The 26,019-nt window shown below is 38.6% G+C and overlaps 1 protein-coding gene across 1 annotated transcript in view; it reads left to right on the top strand.

Moving 5' to 3' along the window:
* LOC149199265 (suppressor of mec-8 and unc-52 protein homolog 1-like) overlaps positions 1–26,019 on the top strand; it is a 197,214-nt gene that overhangs the window by 47,114 nt on the left and 124,081 nt on the right. Inside the window, exon 5 of the mRNA XM_089400518.1 lies at positions 24,369–24,496. Within this exon, the coding sequence (XP_089256644.1) occupies positions 24,369–24,496 (128 nt within the window). The remainder of the gene's footprint in view (positions 1–24,368; positions 24,497–26,019) is intronic.

Below are 26,019 nucleotides of genomic sequence, written 5' to 3'. Positions count from 1 at the left end.
TTTCCACCAAGAGGGATCTCCTGTTATGAATCTCTAGATTATTTTTGCTCTGAGAGCTATATTCATCAATCTCGAGAGTCGAATGGAGATGCCACCATTCTCATATGGTGTTGTCACTTGTTTCCAGTTTATTAGACTAAATTTTTTTGACTCAACTTTACCCCCTTGCCAAAGGAATTTTCTTATGATAAGTTCGATCTGCTTTTGAATTCATATAGGAGCTTGAATAATTGCAAATTGGTACAGTGGGAGGGTTGATAAGACTGCTTTAATTAGGATGACTCTTCCGGCTAGTTTGAGCGATTGCATTCCCCAGTGATGTATTTTTTGTTTTCATTTTGTCAATGTAAACTGTCCATATCTCTGCTTTCACATTTTCTTGGAAGATTGGAAGTCCCAAATACTTGAAACGATCCCAATTTGCCTTAAAGGGGATGTCAAATATTTATGAAATGCATTGAAGGATTCTTGCTGAAGTATTCCAACCATAGATGCAACATTTATGGTTATTTAGAGCGTAGCCCGAGACTTCTAGAAATCTGTCCAAGGTTTTTTTAATTCTTTTCGCAACTATACACGAGGCCCCGCCTAAAAAAAGGGTGTCATCCGCAAATTGTGAGTGATTGATGCTTTTGAGACCCCTGCTGTAATATATGCCTGTTATGGTGCCATTCTGCCTGCTATGTTCTAAGCTTTGACTTAAAGAATCTGCCATGATAATAAAGAGAAAAGGAGAGAGAGGGCATCCTTTTCTTATACCTCTTGAATTTTGGAAAAATTCCCTGGTCTTCCATTAACAAGACGGGCTATCCAAGGTCCCTTTATAGAAGTTGTGATGAGACCGATGAAGTCGGAAGAGAACCCAAACTTTTGGAGAACAACAGTAAGGAAAGAATGAGAGACTTGGTCAAAGGCATTGGCCATGTCTAATTTTAGGATGAAGACTTTTTCATTTCTAGACATGCTGGAGTGAATGGCTTCTTGAACCAACATTATGTTATCCATGAGTTGCTTATTGGGAAAAAAGGCTCCTTGGTTTTTTGGCAATAATATTGGCCAGAATTTTGGAGATGATTTTATAAGAGGAATTTCAAAGGGATATGGGTCTGAAACGGTTAAAAGAGGAAGGCTTGGATTCCTTGGGGATGAGGACGAGATAAGTGGAGTTGGTGTTTCCACTTAGTTTCTTTTTTTTTGAAAACCCAACAGATCATCTTTAAAAGGTCCTTTTTAATGAGCTTCCAAAAGGAGCGATAGAAGGAGATGGAGAAGCCATCAGGCCCCAAAGCTTTATCTGAATGAAGACTCCAAATAACTCGCTGAATTTCATCTTCATCCACTTCTTTTGTTAGAACACCATTTGTCTCTTCTGTGATTAGTTTAGGAATGTGCCTTAAGAAGTCTTCATAATTTTGTTCCTCTTGATCTAAAGAAAGCAATCTCTTGAAATGCTGATATGCTTCTCTTTTTATTTCTTCTTGGCCCTTTATATCAACAATCCCTACTCCAATGATTGACTCAATGCGATTTTTGAGAAATTTCATTGTGTTATGTGCCCTTGATTATTTTCTTCTTGTTCATATTGTTTTCATCGATCTATTGGCTTCCGCTGGTTGAAAGTAGAAGTAGATTCTTGTCTTTTGCTTTAGTACATTGCATGAGCTTGTGAATCTATAGGATTTCTACATGGTATCGAAACTGGATTTTTTTTTGGGCTGCAAGTTTTCAGAGTAGATCTGAATTTTTTTGTGCAAAATTTTTAGAAACAAATAGCAGATCTGGATTCCTTGCGAAAAATATCCAAATTCAAAAAAAAAATCGGCCAAATCGGAGTTCGAATGAGGGAGATATCGCTGATTTAAAATCAGCTCTTTTTCTAGAAAATTCTGTGACGGCGGGACAGAGGAAGATATGGTGAACCTTGCTCTTCTTGGACTCACAAAGAGTTGGCATAGTTATCAGGACTCTGTCAATGGTCGGGAGAAGCTGCCAGATTGGGAACGATTGTGGTCGGATTTGATGCAGGAGGAGATCAGGAGGAACACTAGAGATGGGACCTCTTCTAAGGAAGTGGAAGAGGATTGTGCCTTAGCTAGTAAGGCAAAGTGGGCCAAGGGAAAGAAGTTCCAAGGTGAGGAGGGCAAAAAGAAGATGGACTTGACGAAAGTCAAGTGTTTTCACTGTCATGAGCATGGGCACTGTGCCAAGAACTGGCCACAGAAGAAAGCAAGCAAGAAGGAGCCGATAATAGCGACAATAGGTGAGGCTCTAGCTTCACAATTCGAACTTGATTTCACTCTCATTCCATGCATGTGTGGCACTGCCATGGGAGGCGTGTGGTATCTTGATAGCGACACCTCATTCCATATGACGGGGAATAGAGATCTCTTTAGTGATTTTGAGGAGAAAGACCTCAAGCAAAGCATAAATTTTGGAGATGACGAGAGGTATAGAGCTACCAAGATCGGTACGATTACCTTTCAGAGGGAGTCTGGCTCCCCTCTCAGGATCACATATGTGATGTATGTTCCAGGACTAAAGAAGAATCTTGTTTTAGTCGCGGTATTGGAAGACCGTGGCTATGATGTGGTTTTTAGTAAGGGAAAGGTTTTCCTTAGACACATCGCCACGGGACAGGTGAAACAGATCAGTGCACGGGTCAAGAACCTGTATGCTCTTGAGGTTCAAGATGCATGCAAAGCCTTGAGGAGCAAGGCAAAGGTTAGAGACTTGGTGGTTGAGAGGGAGAGTAAATTACCTCTCAACATGCAGCCCCAGAAGAAGCCTCTGAAGTAGCTTCAGGAAGTTGTGGAGTAGCCACAACTAGAGAAGCTGAGAGGAGACCGAGTGGAGAGATCCACTCAAGCAGAGAAGAAGCAGTCTCAGACAATTGTGGAGCAGCCACAATTGGAGAAGCTGAGAGGAGACCAAGTGGAGGCATCCAGTCATGTAAAGACCTCCAGTAGGGGGAAATTTCGAGCCAAGTGGGTAGAGGGATCACATGCAGCCATACCTCCAGGTGTGAGGTGGGGTGATTTGAAGTGATAGTCCCAAGAGGGTTGAAATTGGGCAGGGTCCATTGAGTGGTTTTATCTCATGGATCGTACCTTGCTACGAGAGCCCAAAGTACATAGTAGCGGGAGGAATCAATGGGATTGATGCAGTTAGAGATCAAAGTGACAGAGGCTAGAGCAGTCAGATATTGAAGAAGCATAGAGAAGGGTTGACAACAATGCAGAAAGGCAGAGTCAACAGAAGCGCAGAGTTTTCAGTCGATAGAGGCAATAGCAGTCAAAGACTTTGATGACAGAGGCATCATTTTGATTCAGGTTGGATGTTTTTTGTTTCTGGAGTTGCTGGAGCAACAACACTAGAGAGAAGTGTTGCATGCAAAACATTCCAAAGGTTCAAGATCAGGATTGAGTTGAATTCCTTTCTTGTTGAGAGGGAGTGTTGAAAATAGCAACAAGAAATGATAAAAATAGAATCCAGAAATTCTAGTTTAATTTGTCCTTGAATTAAACTGAGAATTAAAATCGAATTTTATTCTCATAACAACTTGTAATAGTTAACTAGAGTGAGTTGACTTAGTTAACTTAGGAATTTCGAGTTGGAAGTCTTTCTGAAGTCATGTATATGTTCTCCCTATATTATAGGGGTCCAGGATGAGTTAAGTATGAGTGGTAATTAGTTAACTCAGTTTACTGAGTTAAGTCCAGTTAAATTAGTTCCAAATTGTTTGAGGAACTAATAGTGAGTTAATAGTCAGTTGATGCATTAGTGCACTCAACTAGTGCTACTCCAGTTAACTGAAGATTCCCTCATCAGAAACTCATGCATGTCGATTTTGAGAAAGACCCAGTTGAGACTAGAGTGCAGGGACAATGTACTATTTGTTTTAGATTTTTCTGAGTTGCACTAACAGTGCATGCATTTAGGCACTGACCCTCGAGGGATTGCACAATTTTTAGAGGCTTTATTTCCCTTTAAATATGGGCTAATTCTCTCAGGAATTGTGCAAAGAATTAGAAACTTGGTGGCTGGGATTGCTATAGTCAGAACAAGCATCGCATTATCATCTTGAATTTCTGATTAATGCAATATAGATAGTGGGGTTTTGAGCTGTGGCTTTCCTCGGATAATTATTGTGTTATGTGCCATTGATGCTCTTCCTCTTGTCGATTATTGTTTTGCTCGATCTTTATGGGCTTCCGTTGTAAAGAAAAGAAGTAGATTCTTGTCTCTTGTTTTAGAAGATTACATGAGCTTGTGAATCTACAGGATTTTCTACAAGAAATGTGCCTTAAGAAGTCTTCATAATTTTGTTCCTCTTGATCTGAAGAAAGCAATCTCTTGAAATGCTGATATGCTTCCCTTTTTATTTCTTCTTGGCCCTTTATATCAACACCCCCTTCTCCAATGATTGACTCAATGCGATTTTTGAGAAATCTCATTTTGGTGGTGTTGTGGAAAAAGGCGGTATTTTTGTCGCCAGAATGTATCCACAAGTTTCTTGATTTTAGTCTCCATGTATCTTCCTCATTTCTATTATTCTTGTAAATTTCCCAATGAATTTCTTTTTCTCTTAGCTGATCCTCCCTTGTTACTTCACCTTCCTCAATAATTTTCTGAATGTTTTCAAGCTTCTTTTGCATCTCTTCTTTCCTTTTTTGAGGTTCTTTGTAATGTAATCGAACCCAATCCTTAAGTGTTTTTTTTGACATTTTTTAAAGAGCTTCAATCCGTTGATCTACTTTTCCTTTTATGTCATCATATCATCATCCCATGAATTCCACAAGTTTGGAATTCTTGATGAAACACTTGCTTCCTCTCTTGATCAGTGAACTTTTCGATGAAGATTCCGTCAGAGAATATTGAGGATCTTGAGTATCCCCATCCAACATATGTTTCCTTTTGATTGATGTATGATGAGCCTTGTCTTAAGGGACTTTTTCCTTTTTCCCACAAGTGCCACTCATGCTTCTAATGAGGTACCCAAGAGCTATATCCTTCCATAGTTGACTGTCATAGATTTCAACTTTCAATCATGCTACTTTATGATGATGTCACGAGTTTTGCTTCTAATGCTTCTATGATGCCATGATGCATCTATCATGCTCTTCTAATGATAGATATATTTTACAACAGGAAAACTTGAAAAGAACTAGTGAGGAAGACTATCTCAATCATAGTAGAGATCTTTTACTTCCTTTTTCTTGGAATTCTTCTTTTTAGCTTCCTCCACTTCCTTGATGAGATGGGCTCCTTCTCTTACTCTTTTATTGTCCTTCTTGAGCTTAGGACAATCTCTTCTATAGTGCCCATATTCCGGACACCCTTATCATTGAATCTTAGCCATCTTCTTCTTTTTTGAGGACCAAACTTTCCAAATTTACCTTTTCTTTTTGTCATTGCAACATATGCCTAATTTTGCTCACTTGATCCCACATCAGAGATTCTTCAATCTTGCATAGTGACCATAGTTCGTGGAATGGAGTAACTTCTTTCTTCCCATAAATACTTGAAGTAAATTTACCCCACTCCTCCTGTAGTGCATTTAGTACTACTGTAGTCATTTCCCTGTCAGACATTACTTCTCCTAGATCTTGAAGTTGATATTTGATCTCAGATATCCTCATAAAGTATGAGGCTATTCCATCTTCCCTTGACATCTTCAGCTTGTAAAGTTCTTGCCTTAATGAGATGACTTCTCCAACAATGCTTACAGAATATAACTCTACCAGTTTGTCGTAGATTTCTTTTGAAATTTCGAGTTTAGATACATATGGGATGAGGGGATCCTTGATGGATTCTATGAGAATCCTTTGAGACCTAACTTACCCTTTCATATACTTCACAAGAGCTTGAGCATCTTCCTTTCCGCGTTTAGTGATAGATACTTTGACATGTTCCATAACCTCATTTTTAGTGAGGTTCAAATTTGTCCTTTTCTTCCATGCAAGATAGTTTGAAGCCCCAACCAATTTGTTTCTTTCCTTGCAAAAAGACATTTTAACAGATTCATACGTGGACATAAATATACTTACTTGATAGGATGCTCCTTCTTGCTGCTTCCTTGATGTTGATGATGATATAGAGAATATAAAACTTCTCCTTGTTGAAGGTAGTTTTCTTCAATAATGATCCTTGATTCCACAGAGAGGGAGATCCCTTTGGATCCTTTGATGGTGGAGTCTTTGTTGATGAAGATCAATGACGACTTCTTGAAGGTGTCCTTCAATGGGAATAACCTCTCTTCAATAAGAGGGAACTAGCCTTATAGCCTTTAGAAGATGATGACAATGCCTTTTGATCTAGCCTTCTTTGGATAATTAGCCTTCAAGATACTTCGACTCCTTCGGTGATGAATGACTATAGATCCCAAAAATGCTTCTAGGGTTTTGAATTTCTTCAAGATGATGATGTGATGTAGACTTTTCCTTCTTAGATGTATGGTCCTCAAGTAACCTTGATTTGTAGATCACCTTAACTTGATGAGGGCTTTTGTGGTCTTTTGATGATGACTAGAGGATCCCAAGACTATTGCTGGTGTAGACTTCTTCTTCGGTCTAGGGTTTGATACTACTTTGTAGATCTCGACTTTACTTTGATATCCTTCAATTTGATTTGATGTCTTTCTCGAGATTTAATCCTTGAGTGTCCCTTGATAATATGCCTTTTCTTGACTTAGTCACCTTGGCTCTGATACCGTGTTGAGAAATCTAGGGCATCAGGTATTAGGTGATTTCTCTACTATTGATAACTGCTCGTGAATGCTTTTTACTTTCTTAGATTATTAGTGTTCTTCTTCATCAAACAACTACCAATGCATAAACCATAACGAGACAAGAGACACTGAATATATGCAATCAACCAAGGCCAAAACCTCTCCCACTTGAGAGGAAAACCCGAACATATTCTTCTTTTTATAGAGACATCAATTGACGAATACCAGGACCAAGACCCTTGACCTACTTGCCACTCCAAGACCAAGATACAAGCTTCCTTGATGAGCTCCTTCTTCCTTGTGCCAACAATAGGCACACTTCACGATTCTTCCTCCTTCTCGGCTATCTCTCAGAGTTTCGGTTCCTAGGGGCAGACCTGCAACTTTTGGCCCTAGATCAGAAACCCTAGCTCATGAATATGGACCAACTTAATCCTTGTTTTCCCTTGGTCTAGAAGGAGACTTCTTCTCCTTGAACTTGGCTTGAGTATCACCTTGACTTTCTCCTTTATTTGACCTCCAAATATGACTCTGATACTTCAGCTCCTTTCTGCAGTTTGGACAGCAAAGATTCCTCGCACGCGTGGATAATTTCAGCCTTTAAAACAGACCCAAAACAAAGCTAAGGACTTCACTCTTCCTTCCCCCTGACTATAAGGCTCCCTTTCGATGACCTTCGCACCACTTACTTACTTCAGATCTTGACCGAAATTGTTGCTCTGAAATAAGTCCGAGCTGCCCTATTTATAGTGGTTGGAGTCTCATAATTAGCCGACTTGAGAGAGGGTGAGCCGACATGTCTCTTTGAGTAGGTTATTTACTCCATCTTGTAGCCGACTTGAAGGAGAGGTCTTGTGCTTGTCTTGGAGAGCTTTCATACTTATTTAATGACTCATACAAAATGTAACATGCCCAAGAAGGGTCCTTCATACATGACATTGACTCAATTTGAATTTTATGACTAGATGCCAAATGTTAAAGGCTTTCAATGGGAGCCATCACTAAAAATAAAATTCCTTGCACATGAAACCCATGAGACAAGCATTACAATAATAATTTTATTTTTCTTCTTTATATTAAATACATAAAATCACAATTACATGTCATTATGAAGACCAAACCTACTTACAATTTTCAACACTTCCATTGTTACAGCTGCTAGGCAAATATGCAAATGGCTGCTACTGATCTTTTCAACAAGATCTTATCAGCTGCTAGGTATCTTCTTACTGACCTCCTTGAAGAGAAACCTTTGACCTTGATTAGGGCCTCAGACTTTATTCTATAGATTGTTTTAAGGACAACTTCACTGGGACACAAAAGTCCTTTCTTTGCTAAGGCTTGATCTTTCTACAAAAGAGAGCAGACTTTTCAGGACAACAGGCCAAACAAAGGCACCTACTCCCTCGTCGTCAGTCGATCCTTCTCACTGCATAAGATATGAAACTGTACAGAGGATCTCGGCCTCTATGTCACAGATCTGCACTTTTGAAGATACCGTATCATAGCAATCAACAAAAATTATATGTTTAGACCAAATCAGCTCCATGTGCATTACATTGTATGTTGTGCAAAAGACTTCACAGTAGGGCTGCTCTCATTGTACGATTTCATACAGGGATGATTCCTCTATAACCGAGGATCTTTCAACACAGACTCTTGGCCTTATTACCAGCTAGCACATCCAGGAATTTTTCTTCAGAGAACAAAAAGAATGTCGGCCCATTCAACCATCCTTGTCAGGTCGACTTTCTAAGAATATAGGGATGGAATATATATAATATATATGAATGAATCCAGATCATAGCTCCTCAACTTTCAACCATATGAATGCTTATGGTGGCTACTTCAGTCATATGGATAAGCTCAAGACCACAGGGAGACTCGGCTTCATGGCAGGATTTTCCCAACTTACTCGGTTCCTACTTGAAGAGCTTAACATAAGTCGGGTTCTTGGTCTAAACTTGACCACATTGTTTCTGAATGAATATATATGTCTCGGAAATGCATAACGACATACATTTCCATAATTCTTCTGATACATTTTATGTCGTGAGTTCGTGTCAAATGATTGGCAAATAATGCTGTACCAAAACTGATACATAATGTCAGACGTGATGAGCATATAAATCATTCGAGATAAATTATGGTGCCAGGACTAACTATGACCAATCATCATAATACTCAGCTACTGTAATAAGGCCGTGACATGTGAACACTGATGCCATACACAACATAGTGATGTGAATCATATCAATATAGTTGTGACGCATAACATTGATGACCCGAAGCTGAGCAAAAGGGATTAGCTTTGACACAGATCTAATTTATAGAGCAAGTCGCAGACCTGTAGAGTGTGTGAGGTCCCTTCTGAGGTAAATGAGCCGTAGACAAATGCGAGCTATAGTCCATTATCAAATGAAGATTGGTCACCCATACAGACTTGAATCACTTCTCATATATGAACAACTTCCTTTGATAAAATGCTCAGCCTTCTATGACAATTTGACTAGCTTTTTTTGGACTTCTAGTACTGGGATCATGGGAACTTGTTGTTTACTCATTGAACTTTGATTTAGTCACTGATTTGAGGCCTTCAAAATAGGTTTCTCCCTCTGCTTCCATTCTGACTATTTAGAAGATTTCAAGACCCTTTTCGTCTAATAAAGTCACAACAAATGTGCACCCATAGACCACATTATGTTGACTTATTTCAGACTGGCAGATGGAGGAGACCATGGAGACTTGACAATAAACTTCAGCTGTCATGACTAATACTCAAAACTGCCATATCAATATGCCTATGCAGATATAGCTTGTCACATTATAATGTCATCAGCCATAAGCACTAATATACATACATCAAAAGATACAGCCTTAAGAGCACAGTTGAAAGAAAGCTGATGACATCATATAGTAAACATAGTTGTTGTACTGAGACCCCTGTAGCAATAATATGATTGTGCCATATCAGTGAGTGAGTATCATACACAGTGAGCGAGTAACTTGCCAGAGAGTGAGTGTCATACTAGTGAGCAAGTGACATAAAACTGAGCATCAAAATCGAACCATGAATCTTACATGGGTAATGTGAACTATAAAGCAAAGCATACATCATATTGTTGTGCCAAGGCCATACCAATTACTGAGCCATGACAACTATGCTGAGAACCCATATATACGAATGCCGAGAATATATATATATATATATATATATATATATATATATATATATATATATATGTCAATGTTTTAAAAACCGGAACCGGTGACCGGACTGGTCCATATATATATATATATATGTCAATGTTTTAAAAACCGGAACCGGTGACCGGACTGGTCCACCTAATGAACCGGGTTTCGAACTGGAACCGGTCGAACCGGGACTGGTCAGGTCTAAACGAACCGGTTTAAAAAAATACATTAAATAATTAATTTTTAATGAAAAGAAAACTATTTTTAAGATTTAAAACCATGATTCCAAGCCAATAGAAACAAAATATGCAAGGTTTGCTCATCTATATACCATGTAAAGGTGAATATATCAAAATGGCATCGAGTGCAATACATATCTGCAACAAAATACATAATCAATGAGGCTCTAAATGGCCTCTAGAGTCCGAAAACAATGCTCTAAGCTATGGGGTCACTGAACTACTACAAGTCTACATATCAATGATAAACAACATGATCACTCCTCATCATGATCAAACTCATCACCGCTACTAAACAAGAGATCATCAACATGAGCTACATAAATAATATGCCTCCGAGTTTGAGGACTCCTAAAACTCCTCTACAACTTTAGTAGTAGTAGCAAAAATAGACATCAAAACTACAAATCATTGATCAACATGGTCACTCATGAAACTCATCATTGATTCAACGCTACTAGAAATACATAAACATCATCAACAAGAGATACATGAACATCATCTAGCTCAAAGTCTTCAGACTTAGATTGCTCAACCTTATAACATGACAGAAATTGAAAAGGTTTAACATGCCTAACCAATGATTTTGGTTTGAGTGAAGGGTTCATTTCCTTAACCTTATAATGTGGTAGAAAAAGATTAGCATGCCTAACCAGTTGTTTTCCTTTGAGTGAAGGGTGCATTCTTGTTAAGGCCATGGTAGAGGAGTTCAACAATCAGTACCACCAACATCAACAAAGTTCAACAATCAATGCCACCACGATCAAGGTTCTTAAAGGGCTTCATGCTCTTGATCAAATGCCAATCTCATACCCTCACGCATGATAGAATCAAATGGAAACATTGCAAACCCCCAAACCATGAAATCCTGAAAACCATTAAGTCTGCTGAATTTTGAGTGAAATCTAAAATTCTAGTTTCTCCATATGAAATCCAATGAGGTCGAAACCACTCTCAAACATCCGTTAATTTTCATTTTCATCCTTTTACTTTAAGAATTTAACATTACCATTAATTGCCAACATTGTTAGGGTTGAGATGTGTTAGGAAAATGAGAGGGTAGGCATGTTTTTCTTGGAGGGACTATTTTTGGAGGAAAACAACCCCAAATTTCCCTCAAACCAGCTTCAAAACTCACAAAAATGCATTTTGTGGGGGTTATAGTTGCCCTGGCAATAAACTGGCCGGTTTAGGACAAAACCGACCGGTTTGACCACAAACCGGCCGGTTCCGTCCTAAACCGGCTGGTTAGGGCAAAGAAAAAGGCGAAATGAGGAGGTAAACCGAGTTTTTAAGCCGGTTTGACCCGGTGGGCTTGCTAACCGGTCGGTTTGACCGGTTACCGGTTCATACAGACCGGTTTTTAAAACACTGAGATATATATATATATATATATATATATATATATATAGTGCAAAGATCAACCATTATATCGAGATCACTAAACGATGCTAAAGTCGTCCACACATTATAGAGTAGTGAGAGTTCTTCTTCACATAGAAGTCCACTATGAGAGATCGAGAGCAGTTCTAAAACATGCAGATTCCAGGTCATGCTGAGTTATGCAAAGAATTGCAAATCGTGCCATCATCCGAAGGGCTGGAGCGAGTTGTGCCTTAGGGCAGGAATACAAACTTCAGATAAATCCTTTTCTTTTCTCGCTTGGACTAGCAACCATAAGATGACTGATGTTTGAAGAAGAAGGAGGCCACATAAAATTGTCAACAAATCTTTCTGTGATTTCTTTTTACTCTTGCTTGGGCTTGACCTCTCCTGTGCTCTGATACCATGTTAATTTTAGGTTAACATGTTCTTTGCTTAGGTCAATTGATTCAATGATTCATATGAGCCCAAGATTAATTCCATTACTTTCAATAGCCACATAAACTCTTATTTCATTGACAGTAATTGAAGAAAGAACATAAGTAATCACATGCAGAGGACAAGCCAAGGCTAGAGAACATAGAAATTGGCTCAAGCCAGGGAGAAATTCCAAGATGGGGAAAACCGTTGATCAATATTCTTTATTATTAGTATCAAATGTTCAACAGATAAAGAGAGAGAGAGTACAATCAAAGTCAAAATTGACTTGCCAATAAATGAAAAATTTTGGATGATACAAATGACAAGACCTCCTTGGTATATATAGTAGTCCAAGGGGTCACAATATAATCAGAGCCTTCATAACAATAATAATGTAGGGGCACAATAATAACAATAGTGGGTTTCTATGGGGCACAACAATAACAATATGGGGTCTACATGGGCACACCAATAACAATAAGGGGGCTACACTAGTAATATAGGGATTTAACATGGTTCTTCTTAATAATAAACGTAGTATTAAAGAATTCTCCTTATTTTCTTTTTGTCGGGCTTAATATCACCTTAATTAGATGTTGGTCTCATTACCCAATCCTCTTGATATTTTCCACCTTGGTTAACTTATAATAACTAAAATTTTGGTTAATCTTAAGGCGGATTGAATAGGCACAAATATTAGCGGTTTGAACAGGTGCAATTCTTGGGTATGGTTCTTGAAATTTATGTCTCCAGGTATGATAGTGGTAACTTATGGATGCAAATTCACTGTACAGACATGTGTGGGTGGTGCAGTTGAAATGTATACGGACGTCACTACGTGACTATAACAAACAAAATAACAACTATGGTGGTACAACAATTGCAAAATTTGGGTAGCGTGGATGGGATGTCGACGATGAATTGACAACGGTGGAGGCGATGATCCGTTGGGCGGTCAACAGGGAGCGACAACAGGGACGGCAACTGTTGTCGTGGAAGAGCGATGACAGATAGGTGCAGCTACAACGATGGTGGTGTGTACCAGCAACGGTGGCGGCTGTGGTTTTGGATGGTTGTGGCAGCTGTAGGCTGTCGGAGGTCGAGGTGACGACTCGACTGTCGTTTTTTGTTTTACTTTTTTTAATTATATTTTTATATAATATTTTTTTTAATATCGTTGACTTTCTTTTTAAATTTTTTTTTATATATGTATATCTTGGCTTTTTCCTTTTTTAAAAATTATTATAACTCTTTTTTTTTTAATTCTCTATATATAGATATAATTTTGGTTTTCTCCTTTTTTTTAATGGCCAAAGGCCGGATCAAATTGGCCCTATGCAACGGTTGAGTAGCCAAAGGTTCGAACAACTCTGATACCAATGTAACGAATAGTGTTGGTACACAACAAAATATTCAAAATATCTAGAATATATAAATATCCATGACAGGACAGTAATATATTTATATAGAAATGTTTGAATGTACAAGAGATATAAGATATGAGATGAGATTGTTACAAATGAGGGCCCACTTATATACCTAGGCAAGCGCCCCTTCATGAATGTGTTGGAAATACTGAGAGGGGGGTGAATTAGTGTTTCTTTTCAATTGTTATTTTTACCGGTTAGATCACTTATATTTAGAACAAAAAATGAACAATAAGAATAAATGCTTTTATTAATTTCTTATTTACAATAAATCAAGTATAATATATGTAGGGCTCCAACCCTAGATGAAGACACAGATCTTCAATCTCCCAGGCTCCAACCTGTATATGCCAAGCACCTACTTAGACTTTCCAAGGCACAGACCTTGTCAATTCTGAGGCATCGACCTTATCAATTCTGAGGCACCGACCCCAAGGACTCCAATCCTATATCTGCTTCAGGCATCGACCTGGTTTCTTGAGGACTCCGATCCTCTAGGGCTCCAACCCTATCCTTCAAGGCACCTACCTTGTTTGTTCTGGGCTCCAACCTTCTGGGCACCAACCCTCTGGGCTCCAATCCACTGCTATACTTTGTCTAGATATGTTTGATAGTAATTCATGGCTCCCAATGTCTTCTTCACCGAGCCTTGTCAATCTTCATCTCCAACGTAGTCTCCATGCTACATCGTCAATGACAACCTTATGATATAGAAGGTGTCACCACTGTCCTTCATGAAACAACATCTACAAGTTATGACATCATCATTGCATCATCTGTTATGAAACCAGCTCACAAAAAGATAGAAAAGAGAGATCCACGACTTAGAATTCAGCCTCTTCGAGGGGGCAACCTCCTTTACATTACATAAATGAACAATTCTTGGATGATACAAATGACAAAACCTCCTTTCTATATATAGGAGTCTAAGGATTCACCATGTAATCCAGCCGACCTAACAATAATAATATAAAGCCACAAAAATAACAACAGAGGGATTCTATGGGGCACAGAAATAACAATATGGGGGTAATAGGGGCACAACAATATAAATAAGGGGTATAACTACAATAGTAATGGGGTAATCACTAGTATTATAGGGACCCAACATGCCCCTCTCCTTCAAAAAAGTGTTGTCCTCAACGCTTGAGTAGTTCTGGATACTTCTGCATAAAATTCTCATCCTCCCATGTGGAATCTTCAGCGGATAAGTTCTTCCACTTGATAAGATACTCTGAAATTGATCGATTTCGTAGTTGTCGAGTTCTTGTTTCTGTGACTGCTTCTGGTTCCAATATAATTTTTCCTTCCTCATCAAGTTCTGGCAATATTGTTTGAATTGGAAGCTTGTCACCTATAACCTTCTTTAAACATGAAACATGGAAGACTGGGTGCAATCGAGAAGCTGCAGGAAGCTCCAATTTGTATGCCATAGTACCAATCTTTTGCAACACCTTGTATGGACCATAATACTTTGGTGACAATTTATTATCCTTCTTAGCTTGCTTTAGGGACATTTGCTTATATGGTTGTAGCCGTAGGAATACCCAATCACCTACTTCAAAACTTCTTTCACTGCGATGTTGATCTGCCTGTTGTTTCATTCTATTTTGTGCCAACACGAGGTTATCCTTTAAGAGTTGGAGGACTTGTTGTTGATGTTCGATGTGATGTTCCACTGCCTGAACCTTAGAATTTTCTCTTAAATATGATGTGATGGATGGTGGTTGATACCCATAAAGTGCCATAAATGGGGTCATTTTTGTTGCTGTATGGAAGGAAGTGTTATACCACCATTCAGCCAGAGGCAACCATTTGACCCATTGTGTCTGTTTATCAGATACAAAGCAACGAAGATATCCTTCCAAACATTTGTTTACTATCTCAGTTTGCCCATCAGATTGAGGATGATAAGATGAGCTATGAGCTAACTGAGTACCAAGACAAGAAAATAATTCTGTCCAAAAATTTCCAGTGAAAATGGGATCTCTGTCACTTACAATAATCTTTGGGTTTCCATGTAGCTTTTGAACTGTTTCCATAAATGCAGTAGAAACTGTACTGGCTTTAAATGGATGTGATAATGCACAAAAGTGTGCATACTTGGTAAGTCTATCAACTACCACCATGATGACACTCTTTCCCTCAGACTTGGGTAAACCTGTGATAAAATCCATTGAAACCTCCTCCCAACGTTGGCCTGGAATGGATAAAGGTTGTAATAGACCCGGTGTCTTAATTGTTTCAACTTTATTTTGCTGGCAAACCAAACATTCTGCCACAAACTTTTGAATATCTGATTTAAGGCCATCCCAAAAAAATTCCTTCTTAACCCTGTGGTAAGTTTTTAAAAATCCTGAGTGCCCTCCTAAGGGAGAAGTGTGCAATTCCATAAGAATTTTTTGTTTTAGCTGGGAATTCTTACAGAGGTATAAGCGATCTTTGTACCATAACGAATCATTTTTCCAGCTAAATGTATCAGAAGTACTAGAATCTTGTTGTATCTTTCGAATAAGTGCCCATACTTCTTCGTCATTCTTCCATTCCTCCCTTGCTTCGTTTATCCAATCTGGTTGGATAATAGAAATGGCACACAACAATGCTGACACATCCTCATCCTTTCTTGAGAGTGCATCTGCCACCACATTTTGCTTCCCTTTTTTGTAGATGATTTCAAAGTCATAACCCAACATCTTTGTGACCCACTTTTGTTGCTCTTCAGAGGATAGTCTTTGTTCTAAAAAGTATTTAAGGCTATCATGATCCGTTTTTACCTTGAAGTGTCTTCCCATTAGGTAGGGTCGCCATTTCTTAAGTGCATGGAGTATTGCCAACATTTCCTTCTCATAAATAGCTTTGCTTAAAAACTTTCCCTTGATTGGACGACTTTCAAAAGCAATGGGTCTTTCATCTTGCATTAGAACAGCACCAATTCCATTTCCTGAAGCATCACATTCCACAATAAAGGTTTTTGTGAAGTCCGGTGTAGCTAAGACCGGTGCTTGGCACATTGCCTCTTTAAGATTTTCAAAGGCCTTTGTTGCTTCCGGAGTCCATGAAAATGAATCTTTCTTCAATAATGTTGTTAGAGGTGCTGCTATTCTCCCATAATTCTTAACAAACTTGCGATAATACCCTGTCAACCCAAGAAATCCTCGCAGATGCTTTATGGATGTGGGGATTTTCCATTCCTTAATGGCTTTAATTTTGCTAGGGTCTACCTTAACTCCTTCACGAGATACAATATGACCCAAATATTCCACCTCCTGGACTCCAAAGAAACATTTGGATCTTTTTGCATATAATTGTTTCTCCTCCAATAGTTGTAGCACCCTGTCAACATGTTCAACATGATCCCCCCGGTCACCTGTTTTGAGTGTAATTCAGGAGTCTGCAAAAAGACCAACTTCCTCAGATCATATCTCTGAAAATATCGCGCTAAAAGCTCTGAAATTCGGAGCCAAGGTTCAGCGCCAATTCTTCTCAAATGGGTTTTTTTTGCGACTTTTGAAACGTCACAGAAAAAAAGTTATAGCGAAAATTCCACGATGACCTGTTTGGAGCAGTGAAACCCTAGAATCCAAAGCTCTGATACCAAATGTTATGAAACCAGCTCACAAAAAGATACAAAAGAGAGATCCACGACTTAGAATTCAGCCTCTTCGAGGGGGCAACCTCCTTTACATTACATAAATGAACAATTCTTGGATGATACAAATGACAAAACCTCCTTTCTATATATAGGAGTCTAAGGATTCACCATGTAATCCAGCCGACCTAACAATAATAATATAAAGCCACAAAAATAACAATAGAGGGATTCTATGGGGCACAAAAATAACAATATGGGGGTAATAGGGGCACAACAATATAAATAAGGGGTATAACTACAATAGTAATGGGGTAATCACTAGTATTATAGGGACCCAACATCATCATATCTAATATAACACTCCAATGTTTCTGCACTAAGTTCTGCGCCGGCTCTAGATTGTGACTTCAATAGTTTTGCACCAAACAATTCTCTAGGTGTCCTTCTCCAAGGTAGCACTCTTCAGATCTACTTCTAAGGTGATCAAGGGAAAATTCCAAGATGTCTCCAAGATTACTTTCAAATAGGCTACTTCAACAAACTCTTAATCACAACGCTCCAAGATAACCATCCTCCAAGGAACTTCTTCCAAGTGTGAGTAGGCCAATTTCATCACTGCTTGTACAAGAGGTATACATGAGGTATCTTGAGGTCACCTTGTCCTTTTACCTTTGTTGTAGCTCACAGTCCATGCTGTCCTTATTCTGCCCACAAGTCTCAATGAATAGAACAACAGAGGAAGACACCCAAGCCAAGGTAGCACTATCCAGAAAAATTGAGTTAAGGGCACTTGTCCATAGTCTAGTTAAGGTAGCAAGGATTATGCACTTTGCCTTGGCCATCACATCCTCATACTTTTCGTTATCAGCTGGGTCGACTGGGATAGCCACGGATCTCAAGGCGAAAGCCTTGATGGGATGTCTATCTAGAACAGACAGGATCCTGGCCTTCCAGATGACAAAGTTGGACACCCCGTCCAGCCTGTCCTGATCCCTTTGTTCGTTCATGGCCATCTCTTCTCTTCTTTTTGACTCCTCTAAGTCTCTACTTCCCTCCTGGAAGTTCTCTCTTCGACTCCCTCTGAGTTTCTACTTCTCCCCTGGAAGTTCTCTGCTAGACTGCCTCTGAGTCTCGATTTCCCTCCTGGAAATCCTTCTGCCAACGGTCAAATCGCACCTCTCCAATCCCCTTTGCTCGTACAACACTGATCTGGATTTCTTGGCTAGAAATCCGCCTAGGTAGCGACTCCTTTCTACCTTGGTTCTGACCCGTTAGGTACTGTTTTGCCTCAACAACAACAACACCCCACCAACTTCAAACTCCACAATCTGTCCACAACTTCCTATGCCCCAACAACTGAAGAACTGAGTCTCTAGGTTCTGCGCAATCCTGATAGTGGTTGAATCGCTCCACTAGCCAACTTTGTCACTCCTACTTGGCTGAGCAGGACGATGTGGCTCTTCGTGAGCCTCTTCTGCCTCTCATTGCTTCTGCATTGGCCCCTTATCTGGCTTGAACTGATGACGTAGGCCCTCTGCATCACCCCTTCTCTGCTGCTTTCTGCTTAGGAACATCTTCTGTCACTTGGGACAACTATTTTTGCTGCAAATTCTCTGATTCTGCTAGTGCCTTCAACTCTCTTATGGTCTGTAATGCTCTGATACCATGTTGAAATTTCGAAGTCTAACCCATTAGAAATTTTCCCGCACTATCTGGTTTATTTCTCCTACTTGTTTAATTACTTAACCATATAAATACTGAAATAAACACAATGCCGTCTCAACCATCTACAGATCGTTAATTGAAAGAAATAGACAAACACCCAAGGGACACCATTATTTTTGGATAATCGTCCCCGGAAAAACCCATCTTGGGAAAACCGGTGCAACAGTTCTGAGGGTTTTTATTATTAAGCAGATTTTCTTGAGTACAACTGGGTGCCAAACTGGCTCACTCGACAGAGAAATCTATCTGGCAGTGGTACCTCTCTTCGGAAGCAGATATTCTGAAAGTCTGCTGCATGAAACTCTTTCCATCACCTCTCTGAGGCTCAACGTCAGCCCTCCTGGCCTCTGTGTCAGCCTAAAACCCTCTGCGTCAGCCCTATGAGGCTCTGCGCAGCCTCTCTGGCCCTCTGTGTCACTTCTGCAGCCTTTGCGTCACTCACGCAGGCCCTCTGGCCCTCTGTGCAGTCACTGTGGCCTCTGGGTGGCTCCTGCTGGCTCTGTGTCTACCTCTCTGCCTCTGCGTTGGTCTTTCGGCACTATCTCTACCTCTCTGCTATGCACTCACTGCCCCTTGCTGCAACTCTGATCACTGGTTCGATTTCTCTTAGCAAACCTCGCTCTAGAAAATCGAACTGACTGATCACTCTAGTGTATCTCCAATTGACCCTCAAGCCTCCTCTTATACTTTTTTTGTTGAGTCTTCAATGGCCGAGATTACATCTCTAATCAACGGCTAAGATTAGATTTGGCTTGATCCATGTCATTTAGAACCTTCTAACCCAGTTTTATATTAATACCCATTATTATTTTTATATTCGTAAGTTTAGAGTTAGGAACCCATTAAAAATATTAATTATTTTAATATCTGCTTCACTGGGTAGAATTTCCCCAAACCATTTTTGGGTCTTGGAGATCTCATGTGTTTTAGCCTCTCCACCAATTTTTATGGCTAGAGCACATCCGATGCTACCCCAAATCAACAGTCACAACTCAAGCTTGTAATCTATGCTTGCAGTTTCCATGTCCAATGTAATGATTTTATGTTTATTGATGTTTATTTCTTACTATTTTTTGTTATATTTTATTTTAAAGTTTATATATATGAAGTGTAAAAACTTCTGGATAACAGAATATATATAGAAATAATTTATTAATAAAAGAATAGACAGATGATGTCTTTTACAATGGGGTTTCCTGGCTTAAATACTGCCACGGGCACCCTTTGGGGAAAGGGCATGATCTTATGATCGTGCCCTTTCATCTAATTAAACCTAGAATTAAACAATAACCTAAAATAAACTATTTTTTTACATAACATTGCCTTCCTCTCGAAAGAATGCTTTGTCCTCAAAGCATAAGTAACGACGGATGTTGTTGAAGAATGATTCATTCTCCCAGAAAGCGTCTTCTTCGGGTAAGTCCTTCCACTTGATCAGATATTCTAAGATGATCAAGGTCGCACATTTTAAAAGGTCTTGGATTAATCTCTCAAGTTTCGTTTTTTGGTGATGTGGATATCGGTATGGCTTGATGTTAACAGGGTCTGGTCTTGCCTTGACTTCTGGTGTATGCTCAATTTCCCTATTAGGCGGCATCTTCATAGGTAGGTCTTGAAATACTTTTTCATGCTTTCGAATCAGATCTTGTATATCTGGTGATTCTTCTCTGGTCATATTTGCAGATAATATTTCTAATTGATGACATTGTACTGCATAAGTAGGTGCTCTTTTTCGACTCAGCTTCATCATCTGAGATGATGATACATCATGATTTTCCGGTGCTTGGAATCCATGTAGTTTGTACTTCTGACCTCCCCATTTGAATTTTATAAATTGTACTTGATGGTTGGCGGCATAAGTACCTAAAGTTCGCAACCATTGGATACCTAAGACTACATCTACTCCTCCTAACGGTACTGTGAAAAACGGAGACTCTAAACTGAAGTCTTGAATCTGCAATTTAACCTTATGGCATTTTCCCACCTTTTCAATCTTCTTACCGTTAGCTATCATCACTTTCATGTTTGGTAAGGGAAACGAAAAAATATTGAGTCTCTTTGCCACGGTTGCATCTAAAAAATTGTGTGTGCTTCCAGAGTCGATGAGAACCACTACGTCGTTCTTCTTTATGTGTCCTTTTAACTTTAGGGTCTGAGGTTGTGATATACCTGTCATGGCTGATAATGACACTTGCGGAATACTTCCGTCATCTAATTCTGGTGAGAATTCTGCGGCGTCTTCTGTGTCTTCTATGTCATAATCTTCACTGTTCGAATCATTGGTTGCTTCACAATTATATAGGTTCTTTGGTTCTTTTCCTTTAGCACATCTATGTTTGGGGTCCCACTTCTCACCACAGCGCTTGCATTTACCCTCTTTTATCCTTTGCATTTCCACATTAGATTTTTCATCTTCACGACGATGTGGTGGAACATATCTTGTATTATTTGAGTCCACATACTGGGGTATCCTTCGTCTTGCATAAGCTTTTTCCGCTGTTGACCAAAATATTGGTTCGGATTTCTTTTCGGCTGTTTTTACTTTTCGTCTTGCTTCTTCTATAGATGTAATATCATGCATCTCAAGTTCTGCTTGTAAATGGGTTTTGAGTCCCGAGATGTATGACTGAATTAGACGAGATTCTGATAACCCAGGTACTCGTGTTACTAAGGTCTCCCATTCTTGAGTGTATTCATCGACACTTCCTTTTTGTCGTAGTTTGATGAGTTTTGAAAAGAACTCTTCTTCCTTTACACCTTGGAATCTTTTGAAGAATGCATCTTTAAATTTCCTCCAGCTAATGACATGTGTTGTCTTTTTCCACCACATATACCAGTTATATGCTTCTCCCTCCATTTTCATGGATGCATGTCTGAGCTTTTCGTCATCGTCAGTGATGTCATATATCTCAAAGTATTCTTCTGCTTTATTTATCCATGCAACATTGTTTTTTTCGTCTCCATCGAATTTAGGCATCTCGACCTTTGCCCTTCGCTGGTATGTTGCCACTGGTTGAGCGAAAAAAGGGTGTTGATTGGTAAAGTTATCCCAGAGTTGCTTGTTTGTAAAGACTGTGTTACTTGCTTCTTGGTGGGGTGTCGCTGATTTTTTTGGGGATTCAACCTTGTCATGAGAGTCTGTGGACTTAGTTGAATCCGACGAGACGTGTTCTTGATTCTCTTCACCTTCTTTCAGTAGTTGTTCGGGCGTACAATTCGACCTTTTACACAGAACTTTTAGCATTGTTAAGACCTCTTTGAAGTTTACTTCTGTTTGGACATGTTGACTTTCCATTTTTATCTCTATTCGATTTGTCGTATCTTCAAGATTTTTGATTTTGTCCGCTTGCTCCCCCAGCTTGCTCTCGACTTCATTTAATCTTTTACTGACCTCGTCGTAGTTGTTATTTATCTTTTGCTCTGCATCCAACAACCTTTTTTGGAAATCCGCCATTGTCATTGTCGACATTGAGCGGGTTTGCGGGGGCGTGTATTTATTTGCCAGCTAAAATATTTTTCCTCTCTTTTCTCTTTTTTTTAATTTTTTTTATCTAAAATAATTTTTATACATATAAATTTTAATTAATTAAGATAATTTTAATTAATTAAATTAACTTTATATATATATAACTTTTTTAATTAATTAAAATAATTTTAATTAATTAAATTAACTTTTTATATATATATATATATATATATATATAACTTTTTAATTAATTAAAATAAATTTAATTAATAAATTTATATATATTATATATAATATATAATATATAATATAATTAAATAAAGTTATGTAACATATATATATATATATATATATATATATAAATTAATAACGATATAACTATATTAGATATTATTATTGAACAGTCACGTTTCTTGATGGAACCGGTTGACTGTCCAAAAGAATATCGAAATACCACCGCAATGGAAAAATGAATCGGTGGCTCAACGATTTTCGACGGTTGGGTGTGCGCGTCAGTGGAGTGTAGATGGATGAAGCAGCGTCGGGGTGGAGGGTCGTGGTTTAGCGAACAATTTACAGGGACAACGACGGTGAAGGTGTGAAAGCGTTGTACAGACAACAAGAAGCCAACAATCAACTCGCTATCAGATGGAAGAGACAAAGCTCAACAATTATCATAAGATATATATATTATTAATAATGAATGAATTGATAATTCAATTAATTTGAATTGTTGACCCGTGACTTTGAGAGGTTGACCTGTGGACGCGTTGATTGGGAAACGGGGCCGGCGGCTGGACAAGATGTTAACGGTGCCTACGGAGTGCTGGAGTTGGCGTGGGTGGATGGAACGACCAGACAGGGCCGCACGAGAAAAAAACGATTGGCGGAAGGGCGGAAGCGGACAGGGTTAGTACGCACAGCGGATGGATGGTGACGGGTATACTGTAACTTCTTTATGCGTTTAACCTGCTTTCTCAAATCTCGACGGGTATGCCGAAGAATAAGAACAAGTGCAAGGGACGTGAAGTATGGCAGCAGACGGATGCCTGAAACCAGCACAGGGAAGACTTCGCCGCTCTGATACCAGATGAAGTGTAAAAACTTCTGGATAACAGAATATATATAGAAAAATTAATTATAAAAAGAATAGATAGATGATGTCTTTTACAATGGGGTTTCCTGGCTTAAATACTGCCACGGGCACCCTTTGGGGAAAGGGCATGATCTTATGATCGTGCCCTTTCATCTAATTAAACCTAGAATTAAACAATAACCTAAAATAAACTATTTTTTTACATAACGATATATATATATCAGTGAAAACGATCAAAGAGTGAGCTGTCTGTCAAACTTCCTTTCATAAAGTAAGCTTATAAAGGTAATATGACTGATCTCAAAGTGCAAGTGCAAAACCCCAAATAGTGTATACTGAGAAACGACTGGTCATAGTGCCAACCCGAGCTCATGAATGCTCCGATATATATATATATATATATATATATATATATATGTGAACCTAATGACAAACCTCATCAAAAAGTTCGAATTTGAACTGAATCTAATCGTTGCCAACCCGAACTTCAACCTGATGCATGTAACTTAGCTTTGATGTGCACCGACTGAGTTTGCAGTATGAAAAATTTATAATGTCTGCACCTGATAGCCGTTGACCTAATTCAGTTGTATGTTTTGCAAAAATGTGTGGGAAGGAATTGAAAATTGAAGCTGTCACTTTCCTATTAATTTTAATGGTTCCTTGGGACAGAAATACCTTTCAGTGTTGTTTGGGAGCATGTTTTGTATTGGCATTGTTTGATGCTAGATGATATTGTGTATTGGTCCTCTGGAATTAATTTTGCTATAGATGTTATGTTCTTGCTTCAAATTTTGTACCAACGTCTCTGAAAATACTAAATAGAATTTGCTCCATCGGAAAATGCATGATCACATTGGCTGCATCCATCAATTGCTTGTATACAAACTAAGGTGAAATCATGTGGAAGATGTAGAACATTCCGTGTCAACTATTCTGTCCCTTCTTTGCTTTTAAAATGCTGCTGTGCTTTCTTGTGGCATCAATGTCAAGGATTAAAGGCAAATTCTGTTGATAGATTGAAAAAATTATTTCTGAACGAGATTGCCCCTTCAAGTTGCTTATCTTAAGAAGCAAAACTGCTCTCATCCTATACAGGTATGGCGTATACGAACAGGTCAGTGTTTAAGGCGTCTAGAGCGTGCACATTCTCAGGGTGTTACAAGCCTTTCCTTCTCTCGTGATGGAAGTCAGCTTTTAAGCACATCATTTGACAGTACTGCAAGGTGGAATTGCAAACCCTCTTTCATAAAGGCAGCCACTTTATCAGTTAGTTTTTTGTGGCCACTGGGAGGAGCTTTTATATTTTGTGAAATTTTTTGATTATGGCATTCTTTTTATTGTTCTATTTCTTAAGCATTGTACAGTTAATTGATGGGCTTTTGAAGCACTATGACTTTTACCTTTTTCATCATGTTTTTTTTGGTAATTTAAAGTTCAAAACAAGTAGTATTGTTAGTTTTTTATTGCCTATGGGGATAATCTTTTTCTTCCGTTCAAATAATTTATTTGTTATGGCCATTTTGTTTTGCTCCTTATATTCTGATTGATTATTAAAGAATTTAACATGTTATTGATCTGCTTTTTATTAGACTTGTAGGATGTTTATTGAATGATGCATTTGAACTTTTAATATTTTTAATCTATTTTAGAGCTAGGTGGTTCAAGTTTTAAACCACCATAACTTCCTAAATTTACAATTAAGTATAAATACATAGCGTGAGAAAGTGTGGTGTGCCTGTGATGTATTATTGTTTTATTATCATCAATATAAATTAATGTTTCATATTCTCTCCATTGTTGTGTGTACACTCCAAAAATTAACATAATATTGGCTCGCGTTGATCCTAGCATGTGATGCTCAAAGTTGTTTCAAACCAACATTGATGATCATGTTTGAATTCTAACATGGGAGTGTATCTGAAGTGTGAAATTTTTTGTGGAGGACACTGCAAGTGTGAGCACTTAGCATGCATAATTTTAAGCAGTGGTAACACTTAACTTTCAAAAATGGAGAAATTAAATGTGCCAATTGACATTGAACAAAGGAGAAATTAAATGTGTCAAAAGACGTTGACAAAGGAGAAGAGTATCAAGCAACAGTGCAGAAATAGAAACAAGTGTGTGTAATATGGTGGCATGCTGACTAGCAGATGAGGCTTTATCTGAATATGATGTAGAGTTACTGTGGCATGAAACAGTCTTAAATGACAAGATAAAATCATAAAACCAATAATGAATGTGTTAAGTAATGCAATGGTCTTAGGTAGAAAATCTAATTTTTTGCAATAATCCTATAAAGAACACAAAATGAAAACAGTATGAAACCTATGAAGAACAGATAATGAGAGCAAGAACATAGAAAGCAACAAACAGACCATAAATGTCATTGATTATTGATAATTTTGAAGACCATTTCAATATGAGCATGAACAGATCATAACAACGCTTTTTGTGAGCCACATCCAAATGTCCATATAAGCTGTGAATAAATTGGTTTTCTTTAAAGCTATGGCAAGACTAAATAACAGTGCGGGTATAGTGAGGAAGAGCGTAGACATAAGGATAGATTAGGCAATGACAGAAGACCTTGACCATAATGATAGACGGAACCTTCATAGTGTAGACCTTGAGAAGAGGCCCACATAGATGAGAATTCAAGAGCAGGTCTTGATATGAAGATAGATCGGACCTTGACTAGGAATGGGATTTATGGTTTTAGCCTTTAGGAGTTTAGGGTTTGGAAGCT

Source organism: Pinus tabuliformis, chromosome 2_1, assembly GCF_031772625.1.
Source record: "Pinus tabuliformis cultivar Carrire ecotype Pingquan chromosome 2_1, CPIR1, whole genome shotgun sequence".
NCBI classification, from domain to species: Eukaryota; Viridiplantae; Streptophyta; class Pinopsida; order Pinales; family Pinaceae; genus Pinus; species Pinus tabuliformis.
This window is presented reverse-complemented; position numbering and strand designations above follow the sequence as displayed.